This window comes from Pleurodeles waltl, chromosome 12 (assembly GCF_031143425.1).
Source record: "Pleurodeles waltl isolate 20211129_DDA chromosome 12, aPleWal1.hap1.20221129, whole genome shotgun sequence".
Classification (NCBI taxonomy): domain Eukaryota; kingdom Metazoa; phylum Chordata; class Amphibia; order Caudata; family Salamandridae; genus Pleurodeles; species Pleurodeles waltl.
The window spans coordinates 641,808,845-641,834,185 of record NC_090451.1 but is presented as its reverse complement, the minus strand read 5'-3'; the positions used below and the strand labels follow the sequence as shown (position 1 = coordinate 641,834,185).

The following is a 25,341-nucleotide window of genomic DNA, read 5'->3' as shown; positions in this document are numbered from 1 at the left end:
TGAAACCTGAAGGTATGCCAGATGGAGCGAATAAAGTCTTGAGAAAACACAGTTTAGCCTCCCTGAAAACTACTTGTTGCGATGTCCCCGACAGACCTAGAAACACATGATGACCATCCTAGGAATCTCTCCAATGTAGATCAGGAGCAAGACCTGGAGGCATAGTGACACCCTTGCACCCTCTCTGGAGTTTGAGAGTGGCAGAAAGAGGCCGATTCTGGGATTTTTTTGTTTTACTCACCAGAAGCCTTCGACCGAGATAACAATCTGCCACAGGAAATGACTTACGGAGCTAGAATAGGATCTTCCTTTTGAATTCGACAGGGCACTGTGCAGATCCTTACTGTGTTTGACATTATAGAGTTTGGCTGCACATTTTTGTATGGCTTTCCGGTTCATCATAGACTTTGGAGTCGTGGTCCGACACACCACACACCACACACACACACACTTACTTCATGGGGGTCTGCCAGATACATCTGACAGTCTCTGCACGGTTTAAACCCTGTGGTTTTAGGTTGTGACATTTTTCTTGCCCACTGGATGACATTTCTGTGATTAATCTGTTCAAATACCAGGGAGAAACTCCAGATCAGTGTCTGACCATGCAGAAAGGCACAGAAAGTAAGGAACAGACATGAATGTGCATGGGTGGTGCTAAGATGCAGCTCAGCTCACTTCTGGAGTGGAATGACATTGGTGTGAAGCCAGACACCTCCGTCTAACGATGTGAAGGGGAACTGCTCTACAAGTTTTCAAATACAGTGTGATGCATGGGAATTATTCACAAGGTGAGAAATCTACGATGAGAAGTATACATCAGAACTGAACACTTAGGGGGTCATTACGACCTCAGTGGTCTTTTCAAATGACCGCTGAGGCCGCGGGAGACAGAATACCGCCATTTCCGGCGGTATTCATGTCTCCCTATTATGACATTTCCGCTGGGCCAGCGGAAATGTCACATCAACATTGCAGCCGGCTCGTAATAGAGCCAGCAGCAATGCTGATGTGCAGCGGGTGCAGTAGCACCTGTCGCGCATTTCACTGCCCAAAATTCAGGCAGTGAAATGCGCGACGGGGCTATGCCTGGGGGCCCCTGCACTGCCCATGCCAAGTGCAGGGGCACCCCAAGTCCCCTTACCGCCGGCCTTTCAATGGCGGTGTGTACCGCCACGGACAGGCCCGGCGGTCGGGGACTCATATGACCGCCAGGCGGAATCCTGGCGGTATAATGGAGGGGCCGTCGGTATGGCCGTGGCAATTCCGCCACGGTCATAATTGCTGGCAGAGCACCGCCAGCCTGTTGGCGGTGTTACCGCCAACATACCGCCGGCCGCCAGGGTCGTAATGACCCCCTAAGTATTCAGCGAGGTATCCTGAGAGTGCAGCCACCTAGAAGAGGGCCACCAACAGATGCCTCAGCACCTGCCTCTAGCCTCTGTGACCGATGTGCTGAGCTGTAGCTGACACGTACTCCTGGGATGATTGTTGTGTACTGTCTGGAGGCTCCTGCTTGCCTGCTGAAGATCCTGCTGCCGCAGGTGGGCTGAGCTTCTCCCACACTGCTGCTGGACTACCATGTGCTGCTTGAAGTCTCACACCTGCTGCTAGTGAGATTCTGCTGCTGCAGGACACCCGAAACCAGGTGCACCATGCAACCACGAATTAGTTGAGAAATGAAAGGGGCCTAGACCTGAGGGAATATTACTGTAGTGCTGCAGATAACAAAGAGGGCATGGGCTGTACCCATATAGCTGACCGTTAGATTCCAAACCTACAACAGGGAGGGTCCCAGTGTGAGGGGAGGGTCCCAATAGAGCCAGATAAAGGCCTACTCAGCAGACAGAGAGCACAAAGACTTGTATCCGTGAATCGGGTATTCATGCATGATTAAATGTGTAGAGGAATTCTGTTTTTTTTAAATAATAAAGTACTTTCAACAAAGAGAAGCCCTGGGCTGCGCATTGACTTCACTGCGCTGCTGGGGGGGGGGGGGTAACATTGATTTCTGACTCTGAGTACTCCCACACCAACATCCCTGAGAAGTCTGTGACTGCTCTCCTACGCTACTACAGAGAGTCAGTTGCTGAAACCACTGTGCTTGGCCCAGTTTGCAGAGCCACAGTAGGGCTCCCCAGAGGACAGCAGTGGTAAAAGGCCTAAACTCCCCGGGCTGTGGCTCAGAAGCCCCTGCTAGCCCTGAAGCCTTCTGAATGGGACCTGACACTGCTTTTAAAGCTTTGGGAGGCAAAATAGGTGGTTGTCCTTCCGACCTTTGAAAAAGTATAATCCTTAGTTTGTTGCTGTAGAAAACATTTAGTACACACTCAAATAAGGATGAACAATTTATTCCTGGCCAGAATCAAGGCAGGTGACTTATTTTGTTTCATTAATTGAGCTATTAGCACTCACTGTAGTGGTTCGTAATATTCACTGAGAAAACGAAACCACTTTAAACTTTCCTGATATGTTGTCAAGGTACAAATGCAAGAGTTGCATAACCCTATGTTCAGTATGCTTGTTTTAATTTTGCTAAAAGCTGTCAATACGAAGGACTTATTTTCAGGCATTTCTTTTTGTTGTCATGAACATAAAATAGGGGGACTGGGAGTAACTAAAGTCCAGCACACACTCTCCAAACATATAATATTAACCCCTTCGCTGCCAGGCCTTTTCCCCCTCCTGTGCCAGGCCTTTTTTTGCCTATTTGGGGCAGTTCGCGCTTAGGCCCTCATAACTTTTTGTCCACATAAGCTAACCAAGCCAAATTTGCGTCCTTTTTTTCCAACATCCTAGGGATTCTAAAGGTACCCAGACTTTGTGGGTTCCCCTGAAGGAGGCCAAGAAATTGGCCAAAATACAGTGAAAATTTCGTTTTTTTTTTAAAAAATGGAAAAAGTGGCTGCAGAAGAAGGCTTGTGGATTTCCCCCCGAAAATGGCATCAACAAAGGGTTTGTAGTGCTAAACTCAGCAGCTTCCTAGCTTTCAGGAACAGGCAGACCTGAATCAGAAAACCCAATTTTTCAACACAATTTTGGCATTTTACTGGGGCATACCCCATTTTTGCAATTTTTGGTGCTTTCAGCCTCCTTCCAGTCAGTGACAGGAATGGGCATGAAACCAATGCTGGATCCCAGAAACCTAACCATTTCTGAAAAGTAGACAAAATTCTGAATTCAGCAAGGGGTCATTTGTGTAGATCCTACAAGGGTTTCCTACAGAAAATAACAGCTGAAAAAGAAAGATATTGAAATTGAGGTGAAAAAAACATCAATTTTTCTCTATGTTTTACTCTGTAACTTTTCCCTGCAATGTCAGATTATGGAAAGCAATATACCGTTACGTCTGCTGGACTCCTCTGGTTGCGGGGATATATAGGGCTTGTAGGTTCATCAAGAGCCCGAGGAACCCAGAGCCAATAAATGAGCTGCACCCTGCAGTGCGTTTTCATTCTATACCGGGTATACAGCAATTCATTTGCTGAAATATAAAGAGTAAAAAATTGCTATCAAGAAAACCTTTGCATTTCCAAAAAGGGCACAAGATAAGGTGCTGAGGAGCAGTGGTTATTTGCACATCTCTGAATTCCGGGGTGACCATACAAGCATGTGAATTATAGGGAATTTCTCAAATAGATGTCTTTTTTACACACTCTCCTATATTTGGAAGGAAAAAATGTAGAGAAAGACAAGGGGCAATAGCACTTGTTTTGCTAATCTATGTTCCCCCAAGTCTCCCGATAAAAATGATACCTCACTTGCGTGGGTAGGCCTAGCGCCCGCGACAGGAAACACCCCAAAGCGCAACGTGGACACATCCTAAATTTTGGAAAAAAACAGAGGTGTTTTTTGCGAAGTGCCTACCTGTAGATTTTGGCCTCTAGCTCAGCCGGCACCTAGGGAAACCTACCAAACCTGTGCATTTCTGAAAACTAGAGACCTAGGGGAATCCAAGGAGGGGTGACTTGCGGGGCTCGGACCAGGTTCTGTTACCCAGAATCCTTTGCAAACCTCAAAATTTGGCTAAAAAAACACATGTCCCTCACATTTCTGTGGCAGAAAGTTCTGGAATCTGAGAGGAGCTACAAATTTCCTTCCACCCAGCGTTCCCCCAAGTCTCCCGATAAAAATGATACCTCACTTGCGTGGGTAGGCCTAGCGCCGGCGACAGGAAACACCCCAAAGCGCAACGTGGACACATCCTAAATTTTGGAAAAAAACAGAGGTGTTTTTTGCGAAGTGCCTACCTGTAGATTTTGGCCTCTAGCTCAGCCGGCACCTAGGGAAACCTACCAAACCTGTGCATTTCTGAAAACTAGAGACCTAGGGGAATCCAAGGAGGGGTGACTTGCGGGGCTCGGACCAGGTTCTGTTACCCAGAATCCTTTGCAAACCTCAAAATTTGGCTAAAAATACACATGTTACTCACATTTCTGTGGCAGAAAGTTCTGGAATCTGAGAGGAGCCACAAATGTCCTTCTACCCAGCGTTCCCCCAAGTCTCCCGATAAAAATGATACCTCACTTGTGTGGGTAGGACTAGCGCCCACGAAAGGAAAGGGCCCAAAACACAACGTGGACACATCACATTTTTTTATAAAAAGCAGTGCCTACCTGTGGATTTTGGCCTGTAGCTCAGCCGACACCTGAGGAAACCTAGCAAACCAGTGCATTTTTGAAAACTAGAAACCCAGGGGAATCCAAGATGGGGTGACTTGCGGGGCTCTGACCAGGTTATGTTACCCAGAATCCTTTGCAAACATCAAAATTTGGCCCAAAAAACACTTTTTCCTCTAATTTCGGTGACAGAAAGTTCTGGAATCTGAGAGGAGCCACAAATTTCCTTCCACCCAGCGTTCCCCTAAGTCTCTCGATAAAAATGGTACATCACTTCTGTGGGTAGGCCTAGCGCCCACAAAAGGTAATGGCCCAAAACACAACGTGGACACAACATATTTTTTCACAGAAAACAGAGGTGTTTTTTGCAAGGTGCCTACCTGTGGTGTTTGGCCTGTAGCTCAGCCGGCCCCAGGGGGGGGGGCAGAAATGCCCTAAAATAAATTTGCCCCCCCAACCCCCACCCTCCCCCGCCGGGAGCGACCCTTGCCTACGGGGTCGCTCCCTCTGCGTGACATTGGCACCAAAAAACAAATCCCCGGTGCCTAGTGGTTTCTGCCCCCTTGGGGGCAGGTTGACCTAAACTCAGCCAATCTGCCCCCAAGGGGGGCAGAAATGGCCTAAATACAATTTGTCCCCCAGGGGAGCGACTTTTGCCTGATGGGTCGCTCCCCATCTCTAAAAAAAAAAAAAAATGAAAAAAAAGAAAGATTCCCCTGGCGCCTAGAGGTTTCTAATAATAGGCCGAACTGCCCCCAGGGGGGGCAGAAATGGCCTAAAATAAATTGCCCTCCCCCCCAGGGAGCGACCCTTGCCTAAGGGGTCGCTCCCTTTGCGTCAAATTCACGCAAAGAAAAAAAATCCCTGGTGTCTAGTGGTTTCTACCCCCCTTGGGGGCAGATTGGCCTCATCAAAATAGGCCAATCTGCCCCCAAGGGGGGCAGAAATGGCCAAAATATAATTTTCCCCCAAGGGGAGCGACCCTTGCCTAAGGGGTCGCTCGCCACCAAAAAATAAAAAAATGAAACAAAAAAAAAAAAAAAAGGTCCCTGGTGCCCGGGGGCAGATCGGCCTAATAGTAGGCCGATCTGCCCCCAGGGGGGGCAGAAAAGGCCTTCCCGAAAATATGCCCCCCCTGGGAGCGACCCTTGCCCAAGTGGTCGCTCCCTTTTGTCAATAACAATAAAAAAAAAAAAAAATCCCTGGTGTCTAGTGGTTTCTACCCCCCTTGGGGGCAGATTGGCCTCATCAAAATAGGCCAATCTGCCCCCAAGGGGGGCAGAAATGGCCAAAATATAATTTCCCCCCAAGGGGAGCGACCCTTGCCTAAGGGGTCGCTCCCCACCTCAATAAAAAAAAATGAAACAAAAAAAAAAACAAATGGTCCCTGGTGCCTAGAGGTTTCTGCCCCCAGGGGGGGCAGAAAAGGCCTTTTCAAAAAAATGCCCCCCCTGGGAGCGACCCTTGCCCAAGGGGTCGCTCCCTTTTGTCAATTTCAATGAAAAAAAAAAAAATCCCTGGTGTCTAGTGGGGTTTCAAAAGCCGGATTGCAAGCAATCCGGCTTTTGAAACCCTCGGAGGGACTTCAAAGGGAACAGGGGGGGGTGGGGGGGGTCGGGGGTGGAAGGGGAAGGTCTTCCCCTTCCATCGCCGACTTGGGGGGGGAGGGGGGTGCACGGGGGCGCGCTAGCGCGCCCCCAAGTTCCCCTGTGCCATGGACGAGATGATCTCGTCCAAGGCACAGGCACAGAAGAGGTTAAAAAACAGTCTGCTGTTCCTAAAAATGATTCAGGTTAACACCATTTTCGGAGGAAAAGCCCTCACCCACGCCAAGCGGTGGCATGTTTTATCACTGGGCTAGCTCCCCGTTGGGCCGGCACTGCAAGGCCCTACAGGGCCCTCTACAGGGGCTTTTTGCCTGAAAGCTTTTCTTTCTGTGTGTGCCATCAAGAGTCTGAGGTATCCATCAGAAAGTCAATATTGACTGAATCCATTGATTGGTAAACAAGAGGATAAAATTACCTGGGGTATCCCTCTGAGGATACTTTACTGGGAGGGTCCCTGTTAAAAATAAAAGACAAAGCGGGAATATGTTGGGAAATTTTGTCCCCCTATGTTCACCTAAAAGGTCGACATGTTTCTTGCCTGTTTAGCCTTTAAAGATCTATGACAATTCTTCAGGGATAGATCAACCTAATCTACAAGTAGTGGGGTGCTATGCTAAATCCATAAAGTGTCCCCACACAGAGAGCACTCAGTTATAAAATTATACCTCTTACATGTTGTAGGAAGATTTCTCACCCTAAACCCGGCCTAAAATATAAATATTTAGACAAAATGTCTGTAAAAACATCCTTGATACATCTCAAGGTCATAATTCTGTCATTCCAAATAAAGACCCTGATCCAAATATCAGTGTCAACACCAATGTAAAAACCAGTAAACAGGTAGGACATACACACATAGACAAAACACTTTGGGCCTGATTACAAAGGTTTGCGGTGGTGGTGGGACTGCTGCCAATGCGGCGGTCCACCGCCACATTACGACCACAGCAGTTGCAACACGGTCGGACTGCCAGGATTAGTCATCCCGGCAGTCTGGTGGTCCAAGCAGTCTCAATCTGCCAGGGCAGCGCTGCCCAGGGGATTATGACTTCGTTCTCCACCAGCGATTTCTTGGGGGTAGCACCGCCACGAAAAGGCTGGCGGAGAATGGGTGCAGGGAGCCCCCCTGGCCAGCAACGTCACAGTGTTCACTGTCTGCTTTGCAGACAGTGAACATTGCAAGGATGCTGGTGCACACTGCAGCATTTTTCCAATCTGCTCCATTTCGTTTTGATGGATGGGGAGGTCATGAAGTGGATGTTTATCTCAAAGGATGGATACAATTGTACATAGTTTGTAGATTGATTGGCTCTTTTCTTGTGACCTTTTGAAGTAAGGCTCGCCCTTCTGCTGGTTCGGTTGTATAAGTGTTTAGCCTCTCTACCAGTGAAAAATCCTGTATTCTAGATATTTAAGAAACAAAGGGCCTGATTTAGACATTGGCGGATAAGTTACTCTGTCACAACGGTGACTCATATCCAGTCGACCCAAATCTAAACCCCTTTAAATCCTATGGGATTTAGATTTAGGCGGAGGGATATCCATCACCGTTGTGATGGAGCAACTCGTCCACCAATATCTTAATAAGGCCCAGAGTTTTTCACTTTTCTTTGAGTTGCTCCACCCCACACACTTGTGTTATTTATTACTGTTGTGGGTGGAAATGTCCAAGTAAGTGGCATAAAGAGGTATAACCATTAATTAGGAAGTAGCAACCTTGCCTTGAAAGGGAACAGCGACAGAGGGGGGTGTCTGAGTCCTTAGTGTGCTCGTTACCTTAGGCATTGACAAAGGAGACAGATCTATGGTACCGCAACAGAGATAATAATCTCTCTACTGCGGGGTCATTAGTATTTTGCAATACAAAGAGCTTTCTTAGAAGGGTAGCTTACTGCTCCTTAGGGCATGTTTGGTGTGAAGGGTGTAGGATATTGTGTGGACTATAAAAGGAGAGTTTTGGTGTCATGAGTAATGACCCGAGGGATGCTGTTACCTTCATAGATGTAAAGTATGGATTGAGTGTGGTGTGGTGATCAGGAGAGAGATAGGGCTATCTTCACATAGCATCTTTGCGTGTTGTATGAGAAATGTGAGTTTAAGGTGTTATTTATGTCGATTACGAGCCTGAGACAATGCTGTAGGCCCTTTCCTGCTGACCCAGTTGGAAACTCGTAATGGGCCCGGCGGGGAGGCAGCCACAATGGCGGCAACCTCCTGGTCAGGATTTAGGCAGACAGGCTTTTCCGTCTGCCAAAATCGTAATAAGGCCCTTTGCGAGCCAGAACAACTACAGGAACACTCTGGAGTGAAAAACAAGTGATTGGATGAGAGCGTCACCGCTGCCTACCCAAGCCTTACTGGGATCGGGTCCTTTGGGAATCATGGGATCGTCAGCCATTTGTAGATATTTCTAAATACATATAGAGTATCTGTGCCATATCCACCATTGCCAGAAGTGGAAATTCACTCATTGTTTCCACTTACATCAACTCTTTGTGGGATTTGCCCAAGATCCACCCCGGTACAATGCAATATGTGATCATTTGTTCATGCCCTGCATCACTAATGCAAAGTAAATTTGACAAATTGCAGGTTTCTGGATGATGAGTTGACACACCTAAAAATGCTTCTGTAGAGCTTGTGGCATTTACACAAAAAATTCAACTATCATTGTTCTTTCCAAAAATGCCATTCTCTGCAGCGCCCAAAATTACTTTTTCTTGGTGTGATCTCCGTCCTTTTAAGTGTTTCTCCCTGCGACAAGTATTTGGAATTGTATTTAGTAGACTGCATTAGGTGGCTCCTGTGTCATCACGCAATGCATTGTAGATCCATCTTCTAGTTCCTCCAATAATTGCTACTACCTAATCATTGCCCAATGAAGTACTTGGTCATATACACAGGTTGGTCTTCCATTTGTGTGCACTTGCCACAGTCTTCTCTGCTGACCCATTTAGAAGTTTTTCCACCATACTTAGAGACACTCTTCACCAAATTGTAGGGATGATGTAAGGCGGTGAGTAGACAAGGGACACACAGTGATGCTTCCCAAGCTTTATTAATGCCAAACAAGGAATATTATTAGCTAGTGGTGGTGAGAAGGCAACTGACCAAATGCTTTTAGGCAACTATAGTTGCACCCTCAACATCCTGAAATATAAAGATCCCATTCTAATCTAGGCAGTGCTGGAACAATCCAACAGAGGATATCACTATAGAAATCAAGGTCCATAAAGATGCATAGAAACCTGTACGGAACAACTAGAAACTTAAAAAACAAAAGGTGATCAGAAAATTTTGAGACAGAAACAAAACTCATCTCACAACTGAGGGGCCCAGCTCATAGGTAATATGTTATAGGTGGCAACAGGGTCTCTAGGGGCTTAACTTACAAAAGTATTTTGTAGTCAAGAAGTCTGAGATCTGCAAAAAACACAGGATTTGTGAATACAAAACACCTTAATATAATGCACTAAAGCCTGTTTGCAAATCGAATTATGACTCACAAAAGTGTTTTTAAGACCCTTTCCAATTGCAAATAGGAGAGGGCATTTAAGCATTTAAGAGACATTGCCCTTCTCTTTATGAGTCAACTGTGGTCACAAACCATTCTGTTACCTGCCTCTGAGTTGGGATGATAACTGGTTAGCAAAGGGAAAGCCATCCCCTTGGGATCCCTGCACCTCTAGAAACCATGACTAGAAACGCTTGAAATACAGAACTGCTGCTGCTTGCAGACCTTCATTCCAGCATTCACAAGCATTCATCCGGTGCCACAAATGCCTGCTGTCTCCTACTTATCAAGTAGGAGGCTTTTCGACCTCTGGGATTCCATATTTTGAGATGATGCTGATCAGGACATGATATGCATTGCAAATGAAGGCCATATTGCAGTTCAGTCAGAGCGCAGAAACGCCAACTCTATTGCGCCCTGACCAGTAATGCACAAGTCCCTCAGTTCTGTGTCATTAATGTGTTCCTAAGAACACATCATATACTTGGTCTTAATGATTTCTAGTTTCTTTTATTGTTACAATTTGAATATTTCTTTCAAGCCTTTCAGTCTATTGCCTTTTTTGTATTACATCCAGCTGGGTTATACATTGTGCCTTGCAGATACGGCCTTCTTGGCCCTAGATGTGTCTCAGCTACTGATAGGTCTAGAGTTATGTTGGAAATTATTCCTGCAAAGGACACTTGAGGCAAAGGAGAAGCAATTGGCGCTAGAAATATATTTACAGTTACGTTCTTGTATAACTGGGATGGGCAGATTGAGGTATCACGCTAAGGGATTACTTCTCTGCATTTTGCATAAATGACTGTGGCCGTGTCTGACAGCTCAGCTTGTAGGGATGGGGGGCACGCACAAGGCCGCTTGTGTAAGAGAAATCAGGACGGCGCTCTTTGTCATCAAGAAAGATGTCCAGATTCTGGAGTAGGCTGGTGAAGAACATGAAGAGTTCCATCCGGGCGAGCTGCTCCCCTGGGCACACCCGCTGACCTACAACAAGAAACTGGGCATGAGAAGAATTCCAGATACAAAATCTCATCACACAACAGAACCCAAAAAACAAGGACACCAGGAGCAGGGCATGAGTAGGGAAAACAGAACAAGATGTCTATAAGGAATAACACCGAGCAAAAAGAAACAAGAAATAGCATATTATTTTTTTCTTTGTGTTTCTTTTTACAGAGCTAGGTGGCTGTGGTCTGCACTTGAATGCTAAGCACATGCATCACTGGCAGAGACAAAATGTTTAAATTTGTGAGGAAGAGAGTAATTGCATAGCAGGCAGCCATGTACTGACGTGTAGGCAAATTTGCTGGACCCCTCTCCAGATAACACAGGTCCCAATGAGCGGTGATGCAGGAACTTGCCAAACATCTCGCAGAAGATTATAGGAGAAGGGGGAAGAAACAGTGCCGAGGGCAAGGACATCTCGGACACTGCGAGCACAGCTTCTTGAGGCATTAATACCAGTGACATACTCAGGTGATACACCTGGTTCCTGAATCTCTGGGTTCAAACCTGAAATCCAGCACCATCTCCTCAACATCTCATATAACAGCGAGCATCCCTTTGGTCCCAACTTTGATGAGAAGCTTGGAAAGATAAATAAGGACAGACACATTTCAAAATCCATGGATGCCCCGAAAATTCTTCCGCTTAAGGGCTCCCTTTGGAAGCAACAGCTCAGGGGCAGAGCTAAATCCACCTCACCTAACAAGCAGTAATCCTATCAAAGACAGCAGCAGGCTTTCTACCTGCAGGCTGGTATGGGCTACACCAGAGTTGTCTATAGGATCAACATCAAAGGTGAGGGCAGAGGTGGCTCCAGTAAATATCTTCCACTGCAGTGAGTTGCCTTATTTCATCCTCCTGATCACACATCATGGGTTGGAGGCAGAATAAAAGTTTTCCTCCCAAGTTGGGACGAGATCAGATCACACAGAGGGTTCCACCTACAGCCTAGTAGCTGTCACTACCCCTCCCAAAATAATAGCCACACACGTCTTCAGCATGTCCTCCCAGAGGAAGTGCTACGAGCGCTGCAGAGACCGTGCCCCCACCTATACTTCCTTATTCCCCAATAGGAGTGCTCCTTTGGGCTTATTCTAGACCTCAGGCCTCTAAACAAACAAATCCTTTGGCAACACTTGCGTATGACAACTCCCTAGGATGTCTCTCCATTGATCCAACTGGATAACTACATGCCAGTGCTTGACCACAAAGATGCCTACTTTCACATAGCCATTCACACTGTCATCGGTGATATCTTCACTTTCAGTTAAGTAGACATTTCCAATTCAAAGTGGTCTATTTTGGGGTCACTGCAGTGCTATGGGTATTTCAAAGTGCCTGGCAGTGGTGGCTGCACATCTACAAAATGGAGCCACTCACATCCTCCCATATCTAAATGACTGGCTGATCAAGAGCGGCAGCAGGCAGCACTGCCATGGCTGCCCTCCGGCAGCACTTTCCCTGCTTGCAGTTTATCATAAATGCCACCAAGTTCCACCTACAACCTCAACAGATTCAACACTTCTAGGGATCTGTTAACCACAGTTACAGGGGAAAGTCTACCCCCAAACAACAAAGATTCTTGGCATTTCAGAAGCTGCTGACTCTTCTGCAGCTCAATCATCAATGCGCAGTCTGAACTATGATGTACCGCCTAGGGATGATGGCCTTATGTATCGTTATTGTACCCTATATTCAAGGCTCTCTCTGAGCCTCCTACAAGACTGCTTTGCGGCTCAGTGGTCACAAGCAGAGGGTCACTGGGGAAATCTGGTGTTAATAAAGGCCAACACTCACAATGTGCTGCAATGGGGAACAATAACAAATTGTTGCTGGGCAGACCTTGGCTCATGCATCATTTCACATGTGACCATCACCACAGACACATCTCTCAAAACCTTGGGAACACATCTTGAGGACATGACTACAGGGAATGTGGCTTCCTCAACAATACAGCTACCACATCAATTAGCTATAAGTGCTAACCATACAAATAGCCCTCAATGACTTCTTCTGTGTCATTAGATGGAAGGTAGCCCTTATCAAGACGGACAACATGACAGACATGTTCTACCAATAGAAGAAGGGTGGCACACACTCTCCCCAGCTCTCAGCACTAGCACAGAGGATGTGGCTTTGTGCGATCTGCCAAGACATATTCCTAGAAGAGGACAACAACTTTTGCAGACCCGCTCAGCAGGATGTATCAACATGTCCACTAGATAGAACTCTGCCCTCAAGTTCTGCAAAGGTATACTTCCAGTGGTGGGGAAACCCGTAAACAGACACCCCCAATAACACAAAATGATCAAACTTTGCCTCTGGGTGCTCACACCCAGAGTCCATGTGCAATGTACTCTGAATAAATTGGTCAGAGATCTTTGCCTGCAGTTTTCAGCCTCTCCCACACCTCTCTTATGTGGTCAAAAAATGCTACAAACATCTCTGACACTCACCCTAGTGGCCTCAGGAGGGCCTGACAATCCTGGTACTCCATGTTTCTGGAGATGTTCATCATCCCCCACAAGCACATTTATTCTCAGAACGGATCTTCTCACACAGATTCAAGGCCACACGAGATACCCAGACCCAAGGCAGTTCAACCTATCACTCTGGCACACAATGTCTTAGAATATGGCTATATGTGGACTTCAAAACCTTGTTCAGTTGTGAAGCAAAGGTGGCATCTTTCACCTGCCTGGGTGCCTAAATCAGGCAATATTTTGTGGAGCAAAATGTACTATATTCTTTGTCACTGAAGATATTTCTGAGATCTTAAAAACCTTACAGACAAGTGTGGGCAGCAGGCTACAGGATGCAGATCCCCAGAGAAAGAGATGCAGACAGGTAAAAATAATTCCGAATTTCAGACATTACACAAGGGAAAGCCAATACAGAGGCAGTGGATGAGCATAACAATAAATTAAGTCACAGAAATAAAAAGGGCACAGGTGAAACAGAAAATCTCAGATGCTTTAACAAAGAGAAACGCCAAAAATCCTAAGATGATCTGCTGCAAGTGTGTAGCACTTGAAGCAGGTAAAGTTATCAATGTGGACGTATGAGGATCTTGCTACCTCGTAAGGCACCTCTAAATTTGTACAGAAGTCCCCACATCTTATAGGTAGACTGTCCATGCTCCCATTCAACATCAACCAGTTAGGTTCCCTAGTCACCTAAAGCACATAATGTCTGAGGCTGGAAGCCTACAAAATAAAATTCCCACCCAAAAACTTCCAGAGTTGACTCACCTGCAGAAAAAGGGATCATAGATTCTGGCTTCTCAAATTGTCCTTGCTCGTTTAGGAAGTTCTGGGGGTTGAAGTGATTGGGGTCTTTCCACACCAAAGGGTCGAAGAAAAGGGAGGTCATGTTAGAGATCACAGAGGTGCCCTGAACGAAGATGAAATGAAAGGCATTAAACAAAATCTCAGGTGTAGAGGATGCAACCTTAAGAAAACTGTGGAACAAACCTGGGATGACATACAAAAAGAACCAGGGGATTGGAGAGAATCAGTGCAACTGAAGAACATCCAAGAGACAGCATGCACACTGGTGGGATTAAATCATTACCTGTGGAGCATAATGTGAAATACCTCATCTTACAGCATCACCCAGTTTTTTATTTTACATTATGACTCTAGTTACAATGTCACTTTCAACCTATTACACTTTCTCTATCACTTTGACTCAGATGATAAAACAATTGCAAGGAAGCATTGTAGGCCTAAGCTATAACTAATGTGCCAATACTCACTTCATAGTTTAAGGCACGTCTACAGGTATGTTTACAGAGCACAAGTGGGAAAACAGGTGCTGTTGATTTGGTTACAATGGCATGCAGGGACCCAGGGGTTTGCTTAAATGTAAATGATCTAGCTTGTAAATCTTCATGTAGTGGCACGTATTTAGGAATTCAGTGTATCTTTCTTAGGGTACCAAATCTAATTCACTTCCTTTTTAGCTTTACCTACTTAGTTCTCTTGAACCGGAGATTGGCTTCAGTCATTTTCTGGGTACTCACTTTGGTCAGGTGGTACCCTCGGAGAGTGGTGTCCTTGGTGACTTCTCTGAAAACTCCAGCAGGGCTGATGTTCCCAAAGCGCAGAATTTCATTGATAGTAGCCTCCACGTAGGGCATCTGGAGCCGATCATCCCAGGCAGGCAGGCGGTCCCAGCCCACCACTTGCTCGATCTCCTGCTGGCACCGGACTAGCATCAGAGATGTGAGGTAGAGAAGAGAAGGCAAGCTCAGTGATAGTGGTGTTATCAACACCCCTTAATTGCCTCCCACATCTGTGAATATGGTGGCATATGGTGAGGAGTCCTACGACCAAACAAACTGAGACATGCTACCAATATTCCAAACTGTACCTTTGGCACTGCATTGCTAATACAGAATAAACACAGCTCTGCCAATGAATCAGACTCCTCCCACGCAAATCACCTGCCTTTCCAAAACAATGAGACAACAAAGATCCTCCAATGTGTATCTCAACCTCATGCCTCAGATCCTACTTAACTACCCTCAGCACTATATTTAGTACATTGGACCAACATAATTCCCCAAGTTATGGTCAGTTTTTTTACAGGATGAAGGATACCATGGATGCACTCAATCCAAAGAAAGGGCTCAAAAGGATCTTCCTTCCTGTCATAACCTTGAGGCTTAGCATTACTTTTCAGACCAGTGAACTCTCATTTCATGTCAGGTAAGAAGAGGAATGGTAATATACAACAGCATGTCATGTCATTTGCTTGGAGCACTACACACCCCTAGAATCTCCCAATGCAGTCATCGTTATGCAAGAACAAATCTGTCTCCTTTTCATTTTCCTCTTCTGGTCCTTGACTGTCCATTTCCCGACTGCTACTACCTTTTCAATTTACCCTGTACTTAGAGTTTTAAAACCCTGGCTTGTGCAGATTTCTGTTAAAGTCAGAAACCAGCCTTGCTTTTTTCCCCATTATCCCTGTTAAGGTTCTTCTAAATTCTCTGCTGCTATTCACTTTAGAAGTCAGATCATCATCAGAAGGCAGTCACCCTTAACGTTGCATAAAAGATATTGTGCCAACTTCACACACAGACTGTTATTGTGTATCTAGTATTTTAGGTATCAATTTGTATATATTAGCCTTAGGTCATCATTTTGCATATCTTACCTTGGATGTCTGGGTAGGTGATCATGTACAGAAACCCCCATCTGAGAGTGGTGGAAGTTGTGTCTGTCCCAGCTACAAAGAGGTCAGCAATGCAAGCTTGTAGATTTTCAGACGAGAATGTGGAGTCTGGATTTGAGTTTTGCTACAATCAAATATACAGGAAAAGGGAAGTACAAACAAGTATGTTCATGTGTGACACCGACTCTAGACAGCATTTTCTATAATTTGTACACAGGTCCACGTAACTTTCAAACACCAGTGATGTATATAGGAATGTACAATTTTTTTAACTTTTTAAATATACTTACATTAGGGTGGGGGATACACTGCCTGGGGGAGCGCTGTTTTTATTTCTTTTTAACTGGGGCTTTTTTACCTTTCTTTGTCGTCTCTTCAGCCAGGCATCATTCTAGAGCCTGCACCGGAAGTGAGGGTCAGTTAGAGCCCTCCTTCCGGCCATCAGAGACTCTGTACCGCGAGTTAGCGGTCCAGCTGTCGGGCTCTTGGCCCGGCGCCATAAATGAATCCAGCTGAGTGGCCGCGCATTGAAGGAGAGCGCGTCACTCGGCTGCTTTGCGCGGCATGAGGGAAGTTTATTTTCAACTTTTTAAATATACTTACATTAGGGTGGGGGAAACGCTGCCTGGGGAGCGCTGTTTTTATTTCTTTTTAACTGGGGCTATTTTACCTTTCTTTGTCGTCTCTTCAGCCAGGCATCATTCTAGAGCCTGCACCGGAAGTGAGGGTCAGTTAGAGCCCTCCTTCCAGCCATCAGAGACTCTGTACTGCAAGTTAGCGGTCCAGCTGACGTCGGGCTTTTGGCCCGGTGCTATAAATAAATCCAGCTGAGCGGCCGCGCAGTGGGCACACCAAAGGCACGCCTAAGGCAAGCCCGTCTGCGCCCAAACGGGCCCTGGAGCCAGAGATTCTGCCCATTTTTTAAAATGTGCGGCCCCTCAGGAGTATAGCAGCAAAATCAAGATTAAGAATATGCCCTGTAAGAAGAAGGCGCCATCCGATTACGGGGCGCTTGGACCTGTGAGGAATGTAATTGGACAGTACAAGCTCCATTAACCTTGAAGGAGGCCAGAGCTCAGCATAGGAGGCCTCTGATGTCTGGAATGGCAGCTCAGGAAAATACGGTAGCTCACGGTCAGCCGTTCCAGTATGCCTTGTTAAATTTCTGCTCACTCCCCAAGCACAAACTGGAAATCTGCGATGATTGATACTTGCCATATTGATTATTTTTAACAGAAACCTGGGGCAAACAGAATCAAACCCGGTTTTTGTAGCAGCTCCCCCCCAGGGTATACCTACTACAGATTATATAGACCCCACAATAGGGGTGGGGGCTTGGCTATTATCTGCAGGGCTACTCTTGTGTGCGCTTGGTCTGGCCCCGCCGCTGAAACATGCGAAACAATGGCTTTTAAGATTTCTCAGAACAGTGGAGTACTGTAGGAGGGCCTATTGATTTATCGACCGCTGGGCCCTCCTACAAACTTTGTCCAATCTTGGGTTAAGCTGATAGAACCTATGGTTTTGTCCCCAAAGGCAATTATAATAGGCGATTTTAATATTAATTTTGACGAGATCTGCACTCCAGTGGTTAGGGAGTTCTTAGATCTTATGGAGGCCTTGGATTGGTCCCTCAGAGTCTCGGCAGCTACCCATAGTGCATGACATATATTAGATGGGGTCTTTGTTCGTACTTCTCTACAGCTGGTGTTAACCAATACCCAGTTAAGTTGGACGGATCATCATCTGCTAAACTTTAAATTTGACATAACGCACTTTCCTGCTCTGTATGAGGTGAAGAGAAAAGTATTTAGGCCATGGAAGCAGATTAAAGTGGAAGAGTTAGTTCCCGGCCTTAGAAGAGGCCTGGGACAGAGCCAAGAAGCTAGCTCGGCCCCTGCTTGACAGTTTTCAGCAACGGGTTGAAATGGCCATGACTCAACTGGCTCCCCTAAAGATCGGGGGGCCTTGCAGCCGAAAGAAGCTTGGTCAACCTTGGTTTACGAGCGAACTTAAATCTTTCCAGAGAAAGTACCGACAACAGGAGCGCCGGTGGAAATTAAAACCAGTCCCAGAGGAAAGAGCTGCATTAAAGTCCACCCTCAAGGCTTACAAAGCGGCGCGTTTTAAGGCCAAATCTAATTTCTATATTGCCGAAGTGAAGGAGGCATTAAATGCCCCTAGAGAACTATTTAAGGAGATAAAGGCATTATCCACTCCCCTTAGGCCATTCAATCTGGAAAATTCTCAGGAGTTCTGTGATAAGGTTGCTAGGCACTTTGAGAACAAAATTCTCCAAATACACGCAAATTTTGCTCCTCATGAGATTTCTACGGAAATCCCCTCTAGGGTATCTACCGACTCCAAAGGTAGCTGTATAGTTCTATCTGATTTCCATATCCCATCTCATGACAGTATTAGAAAGAGGATCCTAGAAATTAAGTCTGGTTCCCCTTTGGATCCGTGCCCCCATTCTATTTTTCAACTGGCCCCCGACCTGATGGCTCGGGCGTTAGCTCCTATCTTTCAAGAGGTTCTGATATCTGGGGTGTATCCCTCCCTATGGAAAGAAACCATAGTGGTTCCCCTTAAGAAGAAGCCAGATGGCGACAGCCAGGACCTAAACAATTTATGGCCAATAGCACTTCTTCCCTATCTGGCAAAGATTTTAGAGAAAATCTTGAATTTGGAACTGGCTGAATTCTTAGTGGAAGTGGGAGCCCTTGACGCCTCTCAACATGGTTTCAGAAAGGCGCATAGTACGGAGACGGCCTTGATTTCAAGGAGGTCAAGGGGTCATCCTAGTACTATTAGATTTATCGGCGGCGTTTGATACCATCTCCCCCCACCTATTGACGTCCCGCCTTTGTCAAGTAGGGATTAGAGAGCGAGCCCTTAAGCTTCTGGAATCTTTTCTTACTAACAGATGGACCACTGCAAGTTGTGGCGACTTTAGATCCACGCCTTATCTCTTACCCTGCGGGATTCCACAGGGATCTTCTCTGAGTCCCACTGTGTTTAATGTGTATGTTGCCCCGCTGGCTAGTCTGATTCACTCCTTTGGCTTCATCCCGTCCTCTTATGCAGACGATACTCAGCTTATCATCCCAATCAAAAACCCATGGGAGGAGGTTGCGGACTGGTTCAACAACTGTATGCAAGCAGTTAGCAATTGGATGAAGACTAACTGGCTTAAAATGAATGCCACCAAAACCTAAATTCTCTGTTTCGGACCAGGAAAATAGTTATGGAGCTCACGCTGGTGGCCTTCAGAATGTGGCGTGCTTCCTGCCCCCACCACTGTCAGTAGGAATTTGGGCATTCTTTTTGATGATCGCTTATCCTTTAAAAATCAGGTAAACCACACCTTAAAGACATGCCTCTGGTTCATTAAAATGCTCAGGAAATCTTTTCCTTATCTCCAGCATGAATGGAGTCTCTGCCATTTTAGCATCGGTGATGTTTAAAGTAGATTATTTTAATGCCTTATTCCTTAATCTGGACAAGGCCTTGATCAACAAATTGCAATTGGCCCAGAACGCAGCCGCTAGAGCGGTTCTCAACCTCTCACGGCAGGTATCAGTCAGAGAGAGCCTCAAACAATTACACTGGCTTCCGGTGGCTCAGCGCATCATCTTTAAATCGCTCTGTCTAACGTATAAAGCTACTCACGGGATCGGTCCTCGCTACCTCACCACCAGGCTCTGTTGGCATGCTCCTAAGAGAAACCTGAGGTCCTCCAAAGCCTATCAAATTCAGGTTCCCCCGTACTTATAAAGCTAAATGGGGGGATAAAGCTTTCACCGTGGCTGCTGCCAAAGGTTGGAACTCGCTTCCCTTGAATATCAGGCAAGAACCCTCTTACCTAAGGTTCAGGAAACTAGGTAAAACTTGTCTCTTCCCCCGATAGCACCCATTTCGTACCACAGTTTGTACTTTTAAGTAATTTTTTCTCTTACTATTCTCTGTTTTTTGGGTGGGTTCCTTGGATTTTGGCTATCTCCCTCTTTTCTCACCTTCTACATTAGCGCTTCAATGCTCTGTGAGTCGGAATGCGCTTTACAAATATGACATACATACATACATACCATTTACCTGCATCCATTTATTCACATTCTTAAAAAACACATCCAAACCGATTACCATCCTAAACAACTCTACCTTAACACCTTCACCATCACAGCACACATGAAGAGTGGGTCAAAGTCACTGAAAGGCATTCTACTACCAGACTTTCCCTATTTGCAAAGTACTAACACCAGAATACCCCAGTGCATCTGAGTTTTGAACTTTGTTAGCTCACACCGCCCCAACTTGCAAGTCCCCCAACCACTGACCAGAATATGAGCTGAGAGACAGTTAGCACCTTTCTCCACATCCCCACCCAGTAACCCCACATACTTGGAGCCATCAGCTGGAACCCCTTCAAGGTCTAAGCAACAATAACTCAGTTTCATCCTCACCAATTTTCTCCCCTGGATCAGCAACTATTAAACCTTCAGAATTTTGGCATGCGGCCTGGAACTGCATCTCATCCTAAAGACTAACAGCATCCAATGACCATCACTGGTTTCACAAAAAATAATTAAAACCAAGACAAAAACAATCCTCACAAGAATCAGAAGCATCATGAACACTATATTGCTGAGACTAACAAACACCCACATAAATTGGTGAAGAACACAAAATGCCTAGGTCTTTCACAGCAGCCACTAAAAACTAATTATAGAAAATTGCTGGCATGGTGAAGGGCCACAATAACCATATTCCCCCTCCACCTTAGAAAACAACTGGTACAGCTAACTCATGTCCACTTAACGCTTTCAAAGATTACACTGATAAACGCAAGATTTCCATTCCTCTATTTTAAGAGGTCCAGTCCATAGGCACAGTGAATGGATGCTTAATAGGACTAAAGCTAATCTTCAACTCTGGGAAAGCACATGCATTTAGATCTTGAATCCACTGTCTTATTGCTTTCCACAATACATATATTGCCACATACAGAGATGTACAATAGGGCTGCACCCCGTCACATTTCTTGGTTTATATCTATGTAGCACATCTGGGAGATTCTTTGGTGATTTTTGATCCTTCATGTCGGACAGAAACAAGTGTTGTCACTGCCATTCATAGCAAACAATATACTACTAGGGACGTACCAACCCGTAGATGCTGTTAGATTATTCATCAAAACCAAGGTGATTAATAACAATACTTCAAAGTAATAGTAATAACTTTTAGCTTAAAGGAGAACCATGTCTGGTCCATAGTTAAATGGTGCATAAGGACATCAGTCCAGCACAAACTCATTAGAGTTTATCTTAAAATCATTCTGCTGGGACGAAGGGGCTTTAAACAGAATAACTGAAAGCTCAGTGCCAACTACTGGAGAAAGAACCAGGTGAGGAAGTACGTTTAGCTAAATAATGATGGGGAAATGGATGAGCTCATGTTAGTTATGGTGAAATTTGCTGTCTAGAGAAGTGCAATTCTCTGGTAGCTGACATAATAATTAAGCAGAATATACAACATGACTTTGAAAAGACTTGAAAATTCTAAAAGGTAAACACAAAAAAATGGTTCTATACAGAATCAGAAAAAGTAGCAGCAATTACGTTTAGGGGCAGTTAAATATTCACATTAACCATTCCTTTGGCTCACACACTCCTAAAATGCAATTTTTTTTTTTTTTTTAACAAAATGACTAATCAAGTACATTGGTACCATATAGGCTTTCAGCAAGTGGAGTCCAAACTGCAATTAATTAGCACAATTAAAGGTAGGGGTCAACTGGATACTCCCACTTCATACATTACACCAACTGCTATGACAGTTTGTTAACTGTGTATTTGAGAAAATGCACAAATAAAAGTATAAAAACAATTAGCACAATTAATAACAGGAATGAAGTATAATTTAGTACTAAAAAACGGAGACTGGAACAGTTTAGGAGATTCCACCAGCAGCTTTATATATCTGCTCACTCTGTTGGAGTGAAACAATTGGGTTTCCTTGACAGGTTCAGCTTGCCAAGTACTTCTGAGATAGTTGGTGAGGTGAAAAGTTTGAGACCCTTGAAAATCAGAATGCAGTGTGGAAGGTGATTAAAACTCTGGATATGAAATGTGTGGGGGCAGTGATTACTGCAAAGATCAGTTCTAAGGTACAGTGGAATCAAAGTAATGAAAACTTTTTGCCAATCTCTGTCATATAACAACATGCATAGTTTGTCTCACAATAGGAGCGGCAATGGTTACTATGTTCCAAAAAACAGAAAAAGGACCCTGTGTTATGTTTGTTGTATTGGCTTATAGCTTTCTCCAGTATTGGATCTTTCATAGATTCATATGCTTGAATCTTCCCCGTCGTCGAAGTGGGAGTCCCACTATATCACTAGAACAGCAGTGCAATATACACTAATATAGTACACTGTAATGGATAGCCACTGCAATAGCCTATGCATATCCTTTTGTAAAAAATAACTTAACCTAGGTCACAACCAATCAGACGACAGCCCCCTGTAGAACCTTTGCAAGAGAGACTGAGTTGCTCACATTTTCTACCACACGTCAGGTGAAAGGGAGTCTCCCTGAGCTCTGCACAGTATTTCTTCACATTTCTGATATCTTCATCCATTTCTCACCATATCAACGCATCTAAGAAAGGACTCTTCACGTCATGTGGATCTTGTGGTGAGAAGAGACTTCACCAGGAGGATCCCTAGAAGGATTGTACAGTATATATAGCTTCTACCCGCAGCATAAGGTCAAAGACTGCAAAATTTGTAGGACTTTTTCAACCAGAACCCTAAAAGACAGAGCGTAGGTTGTCGATTTGGTTACAGAGACTCAAAACTAAATCTGATGTCATCTCTGAAGATGAAGACACTGCTAGCTCTGAACACCTCTTCTGAAAAGCACAAAAAGGGGGAGAGATCACAAGAGGCTCATGAGGGAGAGATCACAAAAGTCTCAAGAGGGTCATAAAAAGGCTGCTAAGAAAACGCACCAGGACCCTCCCAAATCTCCTCACAAAAAGGAAAACCTTCATCTAGTTCTTCGTCTGTTATCAAAATCTGCATCAAAGAAGAAACCTGCACTATCGACTGTAGCAAAAACCTCCACTCCCTAGATGGAGATTCCTCAGACACCAGCGAAAGCCTCCTTGGCGAAGCCTTCATTGGCGAAATATCCACCATTGGTGATGCCTCCACCATCGACGGCATATCCACCGTCGACAGCACCTCCACCATTGAAGACTACATCGTCGACATTCACTACATCGACGACGACAAAACCATCAGCGATGACAACACAGACAACCTCATCACATCATATCATATAATTCCATCATCAACAGCATGCTTCTTGTCGACGCCTCCATCATTTAGAATGAAATGACTCTCAGGCTTGAAAGTTATCCCTCTTTTTCAGGCACAATCATCCAGATATTTTTACCAAGATCTTTTGCAGGTATCACCATTACCGCCTGACAATTTTCTGGAAGAATCTGATGATGGTTTATTTGGCCCAGCACACAGTCCATCACAGCTGAATGACAAATATCAAGAGGATGATGATGACGAATATGACCAATATTACATCCAGGAATTCCGCCCACAATGTGTGGCTGACAAGACCCAGCAATATATAGAACCCATTCAGGTATCCATGGTTCAGCTTCGTGTGGCATTAGAATACTTGCACGCCATGTTAATAGAGTACTGTACACGTTTTCCAACACCTGTGGGATCACAACCACCTCCTCCTCAAAGAACGCCATCGCCTATACCTGCTTCAACACCAAGGGTTGTTCCACCCTCACACATTGCCGTTCCTTCAATGCAAGATCTGCCTTCAACTGATGATGATGCGGAGGAGGGTGAAATTCAAGACACCAGACCTTCTAGCAATGAATGGGATGAATCACACACCTTCTCCTCCACCTGCCCAACCAGCAGACTCACTACCAGAGGACATGGGTGGTTTTCACGCCCTGATGGAAAGGGACGCAACTAGGTTTCACCTTCCTATAACGGTCAAGCAGTCTGACTATTTTCTTTACCATTTTAAGGGCCAGTCAAGAGGAACTGTGAGAGGGATTCCAATAATCTACTATGTATGGGAAGAAGGCGCAAAGGTCATGAAGGCACCAACTACAGTACCGCACCCCTCCCCAAAATAGATAAAAAATTCAAGGCCATAAACAATGCACCTGCATGTTTGGTGGGAGATACAAAGTCAGACTCAGTGATCACCCAGGCTGCACAGAAGAGATCAAAGAATCCTTCTGCACCTATCACTCCCACTCCTGACAAGGAGGGTAGAAGACTCAATAACATAGGCAAGAGATTCATGACCATCTCCGGAACTACAGTGCTGGCAGCCAGTGCCTTAGAAATACTGGGAAGGTATGATCGCCAGATGTAGTAAGATATCACACCATATCTAGACTTTCTGCCAGGTGATAAAAAACAGGAGGCATGCAAAATCTTACTAGAAGGAGAAAGAGCAGCTTCCGAAATAATTGATTAATCAATGGACATTACTTCCCTTGCCGTTTGTCAGCTGGCTGGAGCAGCCGTCCTTAGATGCCAAGTTGGCTTAAGGCGACCACGTTCCGGCCAGAGGTACAAAGTAAGATTATGAACATGCATTTCGACGGCGATATGCTTTTTGGCAAGCATATAGATGACTCCTTACAGGCCATTGAGGCGGATACCGATACGGCTAGGTCCTTGGTAACACTTCAGTACAGTAAAACACCTTTTCATCGAGCACTAGATCAAGAAACCTACGCCTTCTGTGGGAGCTATCAATAGTACCAACCACAAAACTATCAATCATTTTGTTCCACCTACCAGCAGCACCGATATCCTGCACCATGGCAAGCTGCATTTTCCAGAGAGCAGCCCACATGCAAGCATCCAGCACAATCTGAAGACACATCAAGGAATAAGTGACAGTTCAGTGGAGCCCCCTACAGTTTCTCCTATCCTGCCACCCAAGGAAGCACACACATCTTGTTACTACAACCAATGGAAACAAATTACCACAGACAAGTGGGTTCTAGATATAATAAGATATGGCCATACTTTGGAGTTTGTCCAACTTCCACCTCCTCATCTGCCATAAACATCACCTATACCCTAAATCCACTTACTCAAAAAGGAAGCAGCCATCATGCTACAAAAGGGTGCATTAGAGAACGTTCCTCGTTCTCAGAGAGGAAAGGAGTTTTATTCTTGTTTCTTTCTAATAAAGAAATGTCGGGAGAATGGCACCGCATTCTACACCTCAGGAAGCTGAACAAAAATCTACAGAAAAAGGCCTCCCGTATGGTAACTCTCCAAGAGAAATTGCAACTTCTCGACCATGCAGATGTTATGGCCACTTGATTTGCAAGAAGC

The 25,341-nt window shown here is 45.2% G+C and overlaps 1 protein-coding gene across 1 annotated transcript in view; it reads right to left on the bottom strand.

The window, feature by feature from the left end:
- Positions 1 to 9,265: 9,265 nt before the first annotated feature.
- LOC138268489 (cytochrome P450 2J2-like) overlaps positions 9,266 to 25,341 on the bottom strand; it is a 141,983-nt gene continuing 125,907 nt past the window's right edge. Inside the window, exons 6-9 of the mRNA XM_069218196.1 lie at positions 15,912 to 16,053; positions 14,773 to 14,960; positions 14,000 to 14,141; positions 9,266 to 10,727 (exon numbers count right to left, since the gene is read on the bottom strand). Coding sequence (XP_069074297.1) covers positions 10,519 to 10,727; positions 14,000 to 14,141; positions 14,773 to 14,960; positions 15,912 to 16,053 — 681 coding nt within the window. The 3' untranslated portion in view covers positions 9,266 to 10,518. The remainder of the gene's footprint in view (positions 10,728 to 13,999; positions 14,142 to 14,772; positions 14,961 to 15,911; positions 16,054 to 25,341) is intronic.